Source organism: Pinus tabuliformis, chromosome 4_2 (genome assembly GCF_031772625.1).
Source record: "Pinus tabuliformis cultivar Carrire ecotype Pingquan chromosome 4_2, CPIR1, whole genome shotgun sequence".
NCBI lineage: Eukaryota > Viridiplantae > Streptophyta > Pinopsida > Pinales > Pinaceae > Pinus > Pinus tabuliformis.
In genome coordinates this window covers 358,408,360-358,422,321 of record NC_142304.1, presented here as the reverse complement: position 1 = coordinate 358,422,321, position 13,962 = coordinate 358,408,360, and the positions used below count along the sequence as shown (strand labels likewise).

Here is a 13,962-nt window from a genome sequence, read left to right as displayed (position 1 = left end):
CCGTTCTCAAAGAACATCTTTTTTCTTGGAATGGACAAGAAAATCTATGTACACAACACAATTATAGTTAATTTCAGACAAATAGGCAAAGAAAATTGAAGCCTATATCATAATATTATGACAAATGAACCAAAGCACATTAAAAGGAATTAGTATTATGAAGCTATTCACTTACAGAGAAACGTAAGTTCTCCCGGCTGAATTGTGACAATTTCGTTAGTCATGACTAGTTTTATGCCAGGTAACCTGTATCCTTGAAGTTGGCCACTGACAATATAAATAATATGACAAATGAACCAAAGCACATTAAAAGGAATTAGTATTATGAAGCTATTCACTTACAGAGAAACGTAAGTTCTCCCGGCTGAATTGTGACAATTTCAAACACAGAAATCAGACAAATACCTATATCTGTGGGGGTAGGAAAACGCAGATTTTTCGGAAAAACTGAGTGTAAATGCTTTGAATTTGCAGCTCGGAAAGAAAATATACTTACATGTATCTCAATATTATGGCCGGATCCTCCACCTTTGCTATGTGCTGCATTGCCCCCTGGTGAGCTAGCTTCAGCAGGTTTGCAATGCACCGTTACTGCATTAAATTTACAAGTATTGCTTTGGCACATTTTAGAAACATTTCCCCACAAAAAGGGATTTTTATTAAACAATATCCAAACACCAGAAATGGAAGAATAGAATATGCCCTTGCTTTTCCAAAACATAAGAAATGGTAGTTTCAGCATTCCTGAAATAAATTCAATAATAGCAAGAGAAAATAAATTCAATCAATTGAATAATTGGGTAGTAAATATTCAAGCTAGGAGATTGAGCCCGTGAACTGCCAGCAATAACTCCTGAGAGTCATGACAATACTTTCCACTATTGCCACTCCTAGAACAGCAATTGGAATGGTCAGCCTAATGGGATAATAGTATATGTGCATATAGAGTAGACCAATTCATATTCATTCACGAACTTTGATCAGAAATAAAATCAAGATGAAAGCATTCACACCAAGATGTGGCATATCATGGTCTCCTTTATTTTAAGAAGCTTGCTGATCTACTCCCAAAATGCGTGCATAGGCCTTCTGATAAAGACATTCTTGTACAGCAGATGTGCTATGATACACCAATGATCTCACCTTCCCGGCAGGCACCCACTTCAATATCAAGGCTGGACTTTTTGGATGCTACCACTCTGCAGCAGTTTCGCCGTGGTGACTGCAAGAATTGCATTCACAGACATTAGAAGAAATCAAAAGGGAGAAAATTATTCAAAATAGTTAACAATTTATGTTGATCAAAGATACTCCCACTTGGGAACAAACACAAGTGCAATAGAGACTTGCATAAGGGTTTTAACAACCTAATTATAGAGACTGCCATAAAGGTTTTAAAAACCTCAGAGACTAATGAACTTTAAGGGGTAAAAATCTAAACATAAAAGATCAACACATGATTTTTTCTGGTAAACTCCAGCCTGAGCTAATCTTGTTCTGGCACAACTACTAACAGACACAAAAGCAAAAGGCTTGGACTTGGACACAAGTCACTGCAAGAGATTTGCAATCCCTAGAACTCTCTGCCAACAAAAGATTTTCCGGTAAACTCCAGCCTCAGCCATTCTTGTAACTACATAGCTACTAACAAAGACCAAAAGCAAAATGCCTGGAAATAAGACACTACACGAGATTTGCAATCAATAGAACTCTCCTACAAAGAAGAAGGCTATGAGGTTTGAAGTATACCCAATATAACCGTAACTGGCCTACATAGAGTGGAATCCATAAAAATTACCCCAGCTCATGAAATCCTGGCCTAAAATTATAGTTTGTGGGCTGTTGCATGTACCAATCTAAAAATGTCTAAAGATCATATGCATTAGGTAGTAGCTTTGTGTGCAGTTCGAGGACATAAGCTAAAACATGTGATCTATGACATGTTAAAAGCGAAAATAATGATAAAAGTCAATTACCTGCCATAATAATGTATCAGGTTTCTTCACAACCCGAATCAAATTTATGATCTCTGGGGAAGGTATTCTCCACCTGCATCCAAGAGGCTTTAGTTGCTGTCTAGCATAATTGCTTATGATTTGTCCACTCGCATTATCATGGCGAACATCCTTCAAATAAAATATGAAGGGTTTCTGGCATGGATGTCTTGTCACGGGCCTGGTATTGAAGTGATATGCTGTAAAGTCTGCTCTTCTGTACCAATTCAAGAGTGTCCTGGAGGGCATCTCCAACTCACGAGGGGAAAATATGGTTCTGAAGATCTGAACTGCATAACCCCATGAGACTGATATAGACCATTCACGCTCTTTATCATAACAAATAGACTGTTGCATTATTCCAGCTGAATCTAATTTTGTAGATTTGCTTAAGTGCTGCAGTGCCTTTACTCTGGTCATGTTTGGGAATATAGGTTCCACAACATCCAAATGGTGAAGTGACACCAAGGGAGTTAAAGGATGAGCTGCCAGTAATCCGAATAGATTACCATATACATCATACTGCAACAAAAACAACAATCAAATATAAATAAAAATAAGAAAATCAACCGATGTCAATAAAAATAAAAATGAAAGTCGAAACTTTTATCCACCTTGTGGGCCCTACATGACGGCCATGTGCCTAACACCTATCTCCCTAGCATAACACATGCAAGCTCTACAGCAGGCCACCTAAGGTCAGAGATTGAAACCTGAAACCCGAGCAACAAGATTGAAACTAGTCTAACATCTGTAATCAGGCTAACATCTGTGATCAGGGATAAATAGCATTACTCAATAGCCGGGTGGTGATTTCATGTATATAGCCTAAGGATACGTCTCATCTTCGTCTACGAATGGTATTTTCAAATGGGAAAGAATGGTTTAGTAAACTAACTAGTATGCTCCGCGATGAGCCGCCTCACTAACCTCGAATACGGCTGAACACCCATGTAGCAGCAGATTCTGCTTTCGGTTCTTACAGCAGCTTTATAAGATATATATTAGTATACCCTGTAGAGTCAGAAACAAGGGTAGTGAGAGCAGATCCTACAAAGGCAAAGCAAGAAGGCCAAAGCCAGTCGTAGGAGAGAAGCAAAGACTGACCTCCGCCCTGCAATAACAGATCCGTAAAGCTGCTACTGTTATCCCCGAACTAAGCTGTGAAACTGAAAGTCTGTCCATATATCGAATGCCTAATTTTTGAGCACCTGCTATGCGTCGTCTGGCTGCACCCAAGCGCTCCAGATCTCTGAAGTCTGGCTGTTGTGGTTCGCGCTAATAACAGAAGACCCTTATCTTGGCCATCTCTAGGCTCCTAAACCCCCTAAACAGGTATAGCTCTGTCCATATATCGAATGCCTAATTTCTGAGCACCTGCTATGCGTCGTCTGGCTGCACCTAAGCGCTCCAGATCTCTGAAGTCTGGCTGTTGTGGTTCGCGCTAATAACCCTGTCGAGCCTCTGAGAGAAACCAGATACATGCAAACTTAAGCCACTGTAGAATGGGATGCATTGTTGCAGAAGAATGAAACTGGTGCCCTGTGTGAGTGTCGTTTGTCAGAGTGTAGGAGACGAGCGAACCGAAAGGGGTTTTGCGCAGAGAGGTGTTGATATTGGGGACTCTGCTGAGCCGGTAGGCGGACACCTCCCGCCATGCAACCCTTTAGCATATGGCGGACACCTGCACAACAGCAACCTTAGCATATGCCTGTTCGGATATAATACGAATTAACATTAACAATTAACCAATTAATGTTAGCATTAACAGCAAACCGCTCACGGTCAGGCACAATGAACTGGGCCTAAATAGCAAATTAGGCTATGGTCGGGCCTCTTCCGCCTCGGGAAGAGGCCAAATAAGATGACGAAGGAATAGATGGGCGCACATCAACGCAAGGTCAATTTGAAACTTTATAATAAAACTGCAAATAACAGACGAAAAACTTGCAAATTAATACTAAGTCGGCTACGAACGGTTACTATAGTCCCTGCCGGATGCCAGATGGCAGGGACTAATAAGATTGGACTTATGTTTATTTTTATTACATTATGAAGAAGATGATTAAATTTGATGATTTTGATTGCGAAAGATGATTAAATTTGATGATTTTGATTGCGATAGGTTAACAGATTTCGAATATTAGTATTTTTTTGTTCGTATGATTTACTAAGATCTGAATTTTAAATTTCATAATTTACTTCATACTTTATAACATATCGATGGCCAATGGCGAATCAAACTGTTCCTTATTGGTAATGTTATAAATATTTTAAATTAAGATCTTTTTTAGTATATATAGAATATTTAAGAAAAATGTGTTTCATCATTTCTCTTTTTAATATTACAAAAAATAAAATAAAAATATATCTCATAACATGTTAGGATTTATTTGAAGTCTAATTTCATTATAAAAATCATAATTTTTTTAAAAAATTTTAAAATGTTGATTTTTTTTTTTTAATTCAAACTTTATTAACAAAATAACCTATTGTTAATATTCTAATTAGATTTACTAATATCTTTATGTTATATTATATTTTTTTTTTGTTTATTATCTATTTATTCATGGCATCTTAACTTCTTTTTTAACTTAGATGTAATAGTTTTTTTAATAATAATAATAATACTTTGTAAATGTAGTTCTTATATTCTCAAATAGTTTAAACAAGCATTAGTACATTTATGCCTTTCTATATTAAGTCATAAGTGATTTTTGACTAGAATTTAGAGCAATGTTAAGAAACCTCATGAATTACATGTTAGTTATCTTGTGTTTGTACATCAAGTACCTATTCATGGCTATGCTTTTAATGGGTGGAGAATTAATGTCATAAAGGAAGATTGAATATAAGAAAACTAGATAAACTAGTTTCTCAAAGAAGAACTTTTTTCATGGACTTTGAAATGAGTGTATTTATAGTTTATCTCAAAACCAAAATATGTTTTCTATTCCTCAATTTTTTTCTCAATGTTATATTTTAGTTGAGATTTGTATGAAGATCGATGCCAAGATACTTATATAAATGAACTTCCTCAAGTTGTTATTGCCATACACAATTGGCATAATTAATCTTCTTATATTTGATTATCATTAAGCCATTGTTGTAAAAATGTTTACATTTATACCACTGCTAGAACATGATAATTTTTAGTTCCTTGTCAAGGTGAGGGGCACATTTCCATAAGAACAATATTGTTGAGACATAAAGATGGAGAATGAAAACTATTATGATTTTAAGTAGTACAAGTGTTTCTTCCAAACATGCCTCTAATTACCTCTAACTTGTTAATATATATACCAAATAGGATAAAGACAAGGGAAAACTTTGTTTAACCCTTATATTACAATTAATTTCTTCTAACCAATTTTCATTATTCTTGAACTTAGCAATAACTTTCGTAACTTTATTGGAATAACTCTCAACTCCAAAGTAATTATTAAAGCTTCCACTCTATTGAAAGATTATTTATAACCACAATATAAACAAATTTCCTAAAATCAATGAATCAAGACATGAGATTGATTTTAATATTTCATGATGATTTTAAGGATAATTAAATGGTCCATAGTTGATTAATAGAATCTAAAGCCAATTTGGCCTTTATCACCTTTTCCTTAAGTTTTTAACCACAATTTATCTAGTGAAGCTCTGAACAATGTATGTGTTATCTACTCTAAACTAATTCCATATAACTTGGATAGAAGATGATAAATCGTAATAATCCTATAATTAAAGATATTATTTTTTCCACAATTTTTAATATATTTTTTCACCATTTTTAATAGGAACCAGGAGGCTTTAAATTTATGGTTTAAGGATTGCCATATATAAAGTATATGAATAAGAGGGACTAGAAAAAAAGCCTCCAAATTTTTCATGTCCTCCACTCTTCCTTTTATTACATGTTTAACTCCAAAAAAATGTTCTTCATAATTTAAAAAACTAAACAAAACAAAAATCTCCATTTTTTAGTATTTCCCTATGATAATACTTGATATTTTTTGTATACTTCATTCCAAACATATTATTCTCTAAAGTAAATCCATGTTTGAATGTTATTTGAAACAATATGGAATTTATAAATACAAATTTCAATTTCTTACAGTGGATATACTTGTTTTTTCTTTTTTTTGCTTGCTAATTTGTGTTAGTCCTAAAATGACTACATGTTTAATCTTTGACTTAAGAAACCATGGCCCAAAGGCATACATCATCCCTTAACATGACTTGATTTTTTGTTCACCAAATTTTGAACGAGTAACCTTCACATCACAAATTCTTTAATAGTACACCCTATCACCAGCTACTCTACACCCAACGGTTATAATAATTATATTAATTTTTTAAAAATCAAATTAAAACAATTACAACTAAATTTAAAAATAAGTAATTTTTTTATTTAAAAAAAAAATTCCATTAAAATTTTATAACCTTTGATCTTAATAATAATGTTGAAAAACTTTTCATAGAATTTCTACATCAAATTTATAATATTTATAAAAAAATATTTTAAGTGTATTTGAATTATTTATTTATTTTAATTTTAATTTTATATATATATCTAAATTCATAAAATTACTGTAGTAGAGGTGCTTTGAAGTTAAAGTAATCAATTATATTACCTTTATACTAACACAACCACATTAAAAATATTAATGCGGTTGATATAGTCAAAAGTTACATTTGTATCTATCATTGATAAATATATAACAATAAAAATAATAATACAAAAACAATTATTGCAATAAAAATATTATTATTACCATTATAATTAATTATTAATAAATAAATAATTCATTTTAGTTAATAAATTAATTTATATAGATTTTAAATTAAATTAAATTAGTTTAGTTAATTAATTAATCCTTTTTTGTTGTTGTTATTGTTATTGTTGTTATTATTATTATTATTATTATTATTATTATTTTTTCTCGTTAAAGCTCTACTATTCTATTAAAATATGTACAATAAAACATTACATTCAGGATGACATGTAGCCCACGGCTAACTGTGGCAGCTCATGGCCCAGAATAGGCCCTTGCAGGGGCTTCGTAGCCAGACTTAGTTTCTTCCAGCCCATGACAAACTTTAAAACTATACTGACATCTTGCATCATCAACCCACGCAGGGGCTTCCAAGCCAAAACAGAGATAAACCCTCGCAGGGGTAACCGCGGAACAGTAACTATGACAACCACTAATATAGGTAAAAACTAGCAGGACTATGACAACCATTACCATAAGTAAAAACTAAAAAGACCCCGACATAAGTTCTTGGCCTATACCCGACGCAGATGAGAACAGAGAGCTTATACCGGACCTGAGCAAAAGAAGAGGATGACAAAGCTCGCCGAGGGTAGCTATTCCTCAGGCTTCTCCTCGAGGATTCTGCACCACCCATATCCTTCAGGGCGACCTTCCCACTCGTCCACGACAGCCTGTTTGGAGGTCGGCGCCTCATTCCCAAGAGGTTGGGCGGGATTCTGCTCCGGAACTCCCGCTAGTTCTTCTTCAATTGTTTCCGGTTGGTCCTCTGAGGGCGCCTCCTCTCTGCCTGAGCCTCCCTCCCCTTCCGGAGAGTCTTCAATGAATAGGACAGATATATGTGCATTGATACGAGCATTATTTCTAGTGCAGCCCAGAGTGAAAACGACAGTACCAAACGCTGGCAGCGGGGGCGGTCCGGCACTGGGACTGCCCGAATCCATAAATTGGCTGACTTGTAAGGGCATGGCACCTGATCTTCTATGGCAATAACGACAACAACAATGGTGATGAGATTCAGTGACAGGGTTGCGCGAAGAGCCTCCGCGGGCAGAGCCTCGCCTACTAAGCAATCTCTGTCTTGGGGCCATTTTTGCCTTAATGCTTGAGGTGAGGAGCGGAGCGTCAGAGGAGGAATTCTCCAGCGTGAATCGCCCCCCTGCGCAATTGAGACCTCTCCTGTCGGATCCGGGACATAATTCAATGGCAAGTGGATAGTACTCAACCGGGAGTTCCCACCTGAAAAGTTCCACAGCTTCGTAATGGCAGTCTGCAGCAGCAAGAGTTGAAGCTTGAAGGTGACGAACACCCACCAGACAGAATTCCTCCAGAGCCAACACCTCACAAGCCTCACATTTCGAATGGGCCTGCAGTGATCCAGAGCCCTTCTTAATTCTTTCAACATTCCCTCGGAAGTAACCCTCCATAACTGCTCACTGCAACAACAACTATTCCCCCTGTGCGACATTGAATGCGAAGAGCTCGTAAACTCCAATTTCATTCCTCGGCGACAGTGTTTAATGGTTGTCCGGAGTTGACACGGGGCGGCACATGCTCGGCATGTGGCCCGTTCCTATCTGGCGTGTTAGCACCCGCATCCGAGGATTATTATTATTATTATTATTAGTTTTATTAATTAATATTACTATTTTTAATAATAATTATAAACCCAAGGGTTAAATTTTAAAACCTCTATATATTATAAACTCGTGGGAAAAATATTAAACCCAAAGGGATTAATATTATAAACTGATCAAGGTATACAAACCCAAAGATAAATATTTTAAACCCTATAATAAACATGATTCACCATGGTTTATTTTCATATTGGGACAATATTTCTCACAATGCGACGTTGGACCATGTTTGAGTATGATTGATTTTCATTTCAAGACAATCTTTTGTCACAATGTGATGTTCTACCATGCTTGACCAAGATTATAAACTCAAGGATTTATATTAAACCCATGGATTAATATTATAAACCCAAGGGATTAATATTAAAACCCAAGGGATTAATAATATAAACCCAAGGTATCTAAACCCTATGATAAATATTATAAACCCTAAAATAAACATGGTCTAACATAGTTCACCATGGTTGATTTTCATATTGAGACAGTCTTTGTCACAATGTGACATTGTACCATGGTTGGCCATAATTATAAACCAAAGGGATTTGTATTAAACCCAAGGGAATAATTCTAAAACTGTAAGGTATTATAAACCAAGGGAATATTATCAAACCCAAGGGGTTAATATTATAAACCCAAGGTATATAAACTCAAAGATAAATATTATAAACCCTAAAATGAACATGGTCCACCATGGTTGATTTTCATATTGAAACAATCTTTGTCACAATGTGATGCTGGACCATAGTTGACTATGGATGAACATGGTTGTCATAATGTGAAATTGGACCAAGAGATAATCTTCGTCACAATGTGACCATGATTATTGACTATGGTTGACCATGATTGACCATGGTTGAGCATGGTCGATGATGGTTAAACATGGTTCATTTTCATATTGAGACAATCTTTGTCACAATATAACATTTAGCTATGGTTGAACATGATTGAATATGGTTAACTATAGTTGACCATGGTTGATATTTATATTGAGAAAATGTTTTCACAATGTGACTTTGGATCATGGTTGACCATGAATGACCATGTTTGTTGATGGTTGAACATGGTTGATTTTCATATTGAGATAATCTTTGTCACAATGTGACATTAGACTATGGTTGAACATGGTTATAAACCCAAGAGATCTACATTAAACTCTACTAATAATATTATAACTTAGAAATATGAATCCCTGAATAATTCAAGGGATTAAAACTAAAAAACTAAAAAATTATAAACCCAAAATATATAAATGCTAAAAAAAAATATATAAATCTTCTGATCATGTTTATTTCACCATAATTTTATTCGACCATAATTTACTTTTTCAAAATAAAAATCAATAATTTGACTTTTATTTTTAAATTTTAATGGACTACTGAAATAAAGTGTTGAAAGAATATACCAAGCATATCCTTCGTCTTATTCCATGATCCACCACTAAGGCCAAAGGAGAGCCGAACTGTCGAACAAAAAGTTGATTTATAAAGCAATGCACCCGTGTGAAGTCAAATAGCTTCTTGGCCCTTGTGAAGCAGTTTGTCATAAGAAATAATCTCCATCCTCGAAAATCCCCATCCCTCGTTAATCAGTAGTGAAAGGTCATGAGAACGAGTCTAATAATCTCCGAGAGGCTCTGAAGTATTCAGCTCAGATGCTTACTAAACTTAGAACATCCAGACCTTGTATGGGGCACTGTCCTTGATGGAGAATGATTGTTGATCGATAGATCTGGAATACTCACCTTGTGAACTTGAACAATTGACTTGAAAATTGGGCCATTGTGCCCCATATTTGTTTTTTGGTGGGCTTTGTCCTTTAATTGTTCGTTACTTTGTTTTACTCGTAATTTAAATTCAAAGTTAAGTTACTTAGTATATTCGTAACGAGGAGAAGCGTTTATAAAGTTGGATTGCAATTAAGGATCGTATTTCCGTTTACCTTTTCAAGAGGAGACTGGATTAATGGAACGGATCATTGTTCGTAGTAACCCGACTACCAACTACTGGGTTCCTGCTCATGTAGATGATCAGGGAATGGTGAGGACGGTTTTAGTTTATAAATGATTGATTTTACTTAGTGAAGTGAGGTGCTTTGTACTTTTATAGGGACCTCTCGTGCTGTGGTGTAGCAAATTAGGGTTGTACTATCATTTTTGAAAGATCTTCTTAATGATTAATAGATCCCTTGTATGCCTCTGGAATATTGGAAACACCCATTTCATCCTATGGCCTCCCCAGTTGCGCCATTACGCGTACCCGTTTATCTTAAAAAAAAACTTTTTTCATCCTTCCATGCTGGAAAATCCATACTAATATTCATTCATTCATTTGAACTCCTCTTTTTCCAAAAAAAAACTATTAATACAACACAAGCGTTAATTGTTTTTCAAATGTCAAGAGGTTAAACCATAAGTGCTAAGGAATCACCCTTGGTGAGTAATAAGCAAGTAATCAAAGATTCCCTCCATTGGTACTGAACCAGACATGAACCGGCACAGGAAATTCTCACAATAAAAGAACATGGAAAGCATGAACCAATACACGATTCATGCCGAACCTCGTGTGGAAGATGACATGAAGAAGCTATGACCAAAGTTGGAATGTTGAAAACACTTGGAGTTTTCAAAAGTAGAGTAGAAGCCAAGGTGCCTATTCATCAACAAATAAACCCTAAATTTTGTTCAGGAGAAAACGTACTATGACATTGATAGTCATGTGTATGAAACCACAAGCATTTCCACCAACCTTTCGAACCTTTCGAAATTTTCTTGGCCAACATTGAACTAATTTAGGGAATTTCATTGGAATATTAGGTTTTCAGGTAAGTACTTACTTTCGATTGGGTTGAAATGAATCTTCATCCAGATATGTCATAATGTGAAAGAAAAAAATTAGCATTAAAGGTCTTTAAGAAAAGTGATAAAAGAAATGATATTGTAATATAAAACAAGCAACTTCTTAATCCCGGGCAACACTTATAGAATTATAATTCACGGTTTTGTCTTGCATAGGTTTCAGCTATACGGTGAGCTCTTTATTATATGACGCTCTTTATTATGGATCCATGAAATATCATTTACAGCCACTAGTTTAATATTTTTTTTATAAGGAAATACTTACATTATGAGGATAGATTTTCCTTATTAGGCGTAATGACAATATTGAATGGATGAGCCATCTAAGATAAGTGTTTTTATTTTATTTTTCATTTAATTTAGAAAAGAATAAATATAAATAAATAAAATAATGTTTAAAAAAATAAATTAATTAAATTGAATTAAAAAAATTATTTTAAGAAAAATAATTAACTTTTAAAATTGATATTAAATTATGAAAAACCGGTAGAAAAAATATTAAATTATAGAATATAAAATTAATATAAAAATGAATTCCAATGGCCACCATTATAAATTTATTTATAAAAAAATAAATTAACACATTCCAAGTTAACCTAAATTGTTAAAAAGTAAGTATCAAACAAATACCATTATAAACTTTAGTTGAGGGTTAGAGAAATGAAATACCCATTATAAATTTTAGTTGAGAGTTAGGCAAGTGGAATACCATTATAAATTTCAGTTGAATTGTGATCAATTTCTACCACTATCATTATAAGCTTTAGCTCAGAGTTAACCAAGTAGATATAACTTATTATTATTATTATTTATAAATATGAATATTTTATTTATTTATTTGATATATTTTATATTTGATCATTTTATTTTCATTAATAAATATATATAATTAAAGTTAGGCAAGTAGAACACCTATTATAAATTTTAATAACTAAACCCTAGTAATATTATTCTTATTAATTAATATTGCTACTATTATCAATCAATATTATTTTTAAATAATTAAATAATTTAAATTAAATAATAATAAATATAAAATAGTTAAACAATATCAAATAATTTAATTAAATACTATTAGTAACAATTATATATATATATATATATATATATATATATATATATATATATATATATATATATATATATAATTCAGGTTCCTATGATCCATAATATGTATGACAAAGAATCTTTCGGTGAAAATCACATAGGAGAAAATTGAGTTGTCTTCAGTGAGACTTTTTGGAAGCTTTTCTCATGGGTTTTTCTAGTCTAATTTCTCAAAAATCCGGCACGAATTTATTGAAATCACAGGCTTGATGGGTAACCCCTGCACAATTGAAGTGCCCTAGGGTTTTTAGGGTGTTGAATCCATATATATAGTAAAAAAACCAGTTTAAATAACACAAATCAAGATTTCACTTCAAATTTTTCCGTTGGATTCTAGCACCAGAAAGTCCAAAACATTGCACTACAGACAACTCCAGAGAAAATCTTGTCGACGTGTTTCAAACCAACTGGTTGCACTACAGACAACTCCAGAGAAAATCTCGTCGATGCGTTTCAAACCAACTAGTATGGTTCATCTTCAGGACAAGATGAGGAACCAAAACTAGGCATCGAAATAAATAGATGTAGAGAAAAGCTAACTAAACGCTAGAATATAAAAACTAGTTTGACTCAATAGTTGTTATTAATAAAGAATACATTCATAATAAATAGAAAGGGGGACAACGGGTCAACTTGACGAATTCCTCTGGAAGGGTAGTAGGGTTTAGAGGGGATCTCATTGACAAGAACAAAGCAAAGTGGGGAGGAAATTAGGGTCATGATCCATCTAACCCAGGTCAAGCTAAATCCAAAGGCCGTTAGCATCTGTTTTATGTAGGTCTAGCTGAGTTTATCAAAGGCTTTGGAAAGGTCGATTTTCAACAGCATACCTGCCTATTTGTTTTGCTTTAGAGAATGGATGGTTTCATGAGTCAATATAATACCATCCAGAATTTGACGACCTTCTACATAACCAAATTGTTCTGGTGAGATGAGAAGAGGAAGGAGCGGTTTGAGGTAGTTGGCTATGACTTTCGAGATAATTTTGTAGATGACATTGTAGAGTGCAATAGGCCTGAACTTTTCCGGAGTGCTTGGTTGCACTACTTTGGGAATAAGAGCGATGAAAGTTGTATTGAGCGAAGGAAGTAACCAATGCATTACTCTTGATTCTTCGACCACATTCCAGACATCTGCTTTGATTAAGTCCCAAAAGTGATGGTAAAAGTTGGACGTGAAACCATCAGGTCCAGGTGCTTTCCCAGCTGTCAGTTGATTTGATGCCTCTTCGACCTCTGTAATGGTGACTAGTCTTAGCAATAGCTGATTATGCTCCTCTGTAATGAGTTTAGGAATATGCTGAAGTATCTCATTGATAGCATGCTGTCTGTCTATGGGCGGCTCTTGATGAACAATTTTGAAGTGATTTGTGAGCTCTTTCTCTATGTATTCCTGTTTCTCCATTTTGTTTCCCTGTGAGTTTTGAATGTGTAAGATTGTATTATTCATTATTCTTTGTATAGTTGTGTTATCACTGAAAATTCCAATGCCAAAATTTCAAAACCGCTCACATTAGTTTGATGCGCATAAAGCCTTTTTGTAGTTTCGCAGCGCAACATGTTTAGGTGGTTTCGTAGCGCATAATTCATATTTTGCACTGG

General features: G+C 34.3%; 1 protein-coding gene across 1 annotated transcript; it reads right to left on the bottom strand.

The window, feature by feature from the left end:
- Positions 1-750: 750 nt before the first annotated feature.
- LOC149169413 (uncharacterized) lies at positions 751-2,516 on the bottom strand. Its single transcript, XM_089427090.1, has 2 exons — positions 1,977-2,516; positions 751-1,222 (listed from the first exon to the last, which is right to left on the bottom strand). Exons 1-2 carry the CDS (start codon positions 2,412-2,414, stop codon positions 1,121-1,123), a joined length of 540 nt encoding a protein of 179 aa, XP_089283216.1. The 5' UTR covers positions 2,415-2,516; the 3' UTR covers positions 751-1,120.
- Between the last annotated feature and the right edge of the window lie 11,446 nt (positions 2,517-13,962).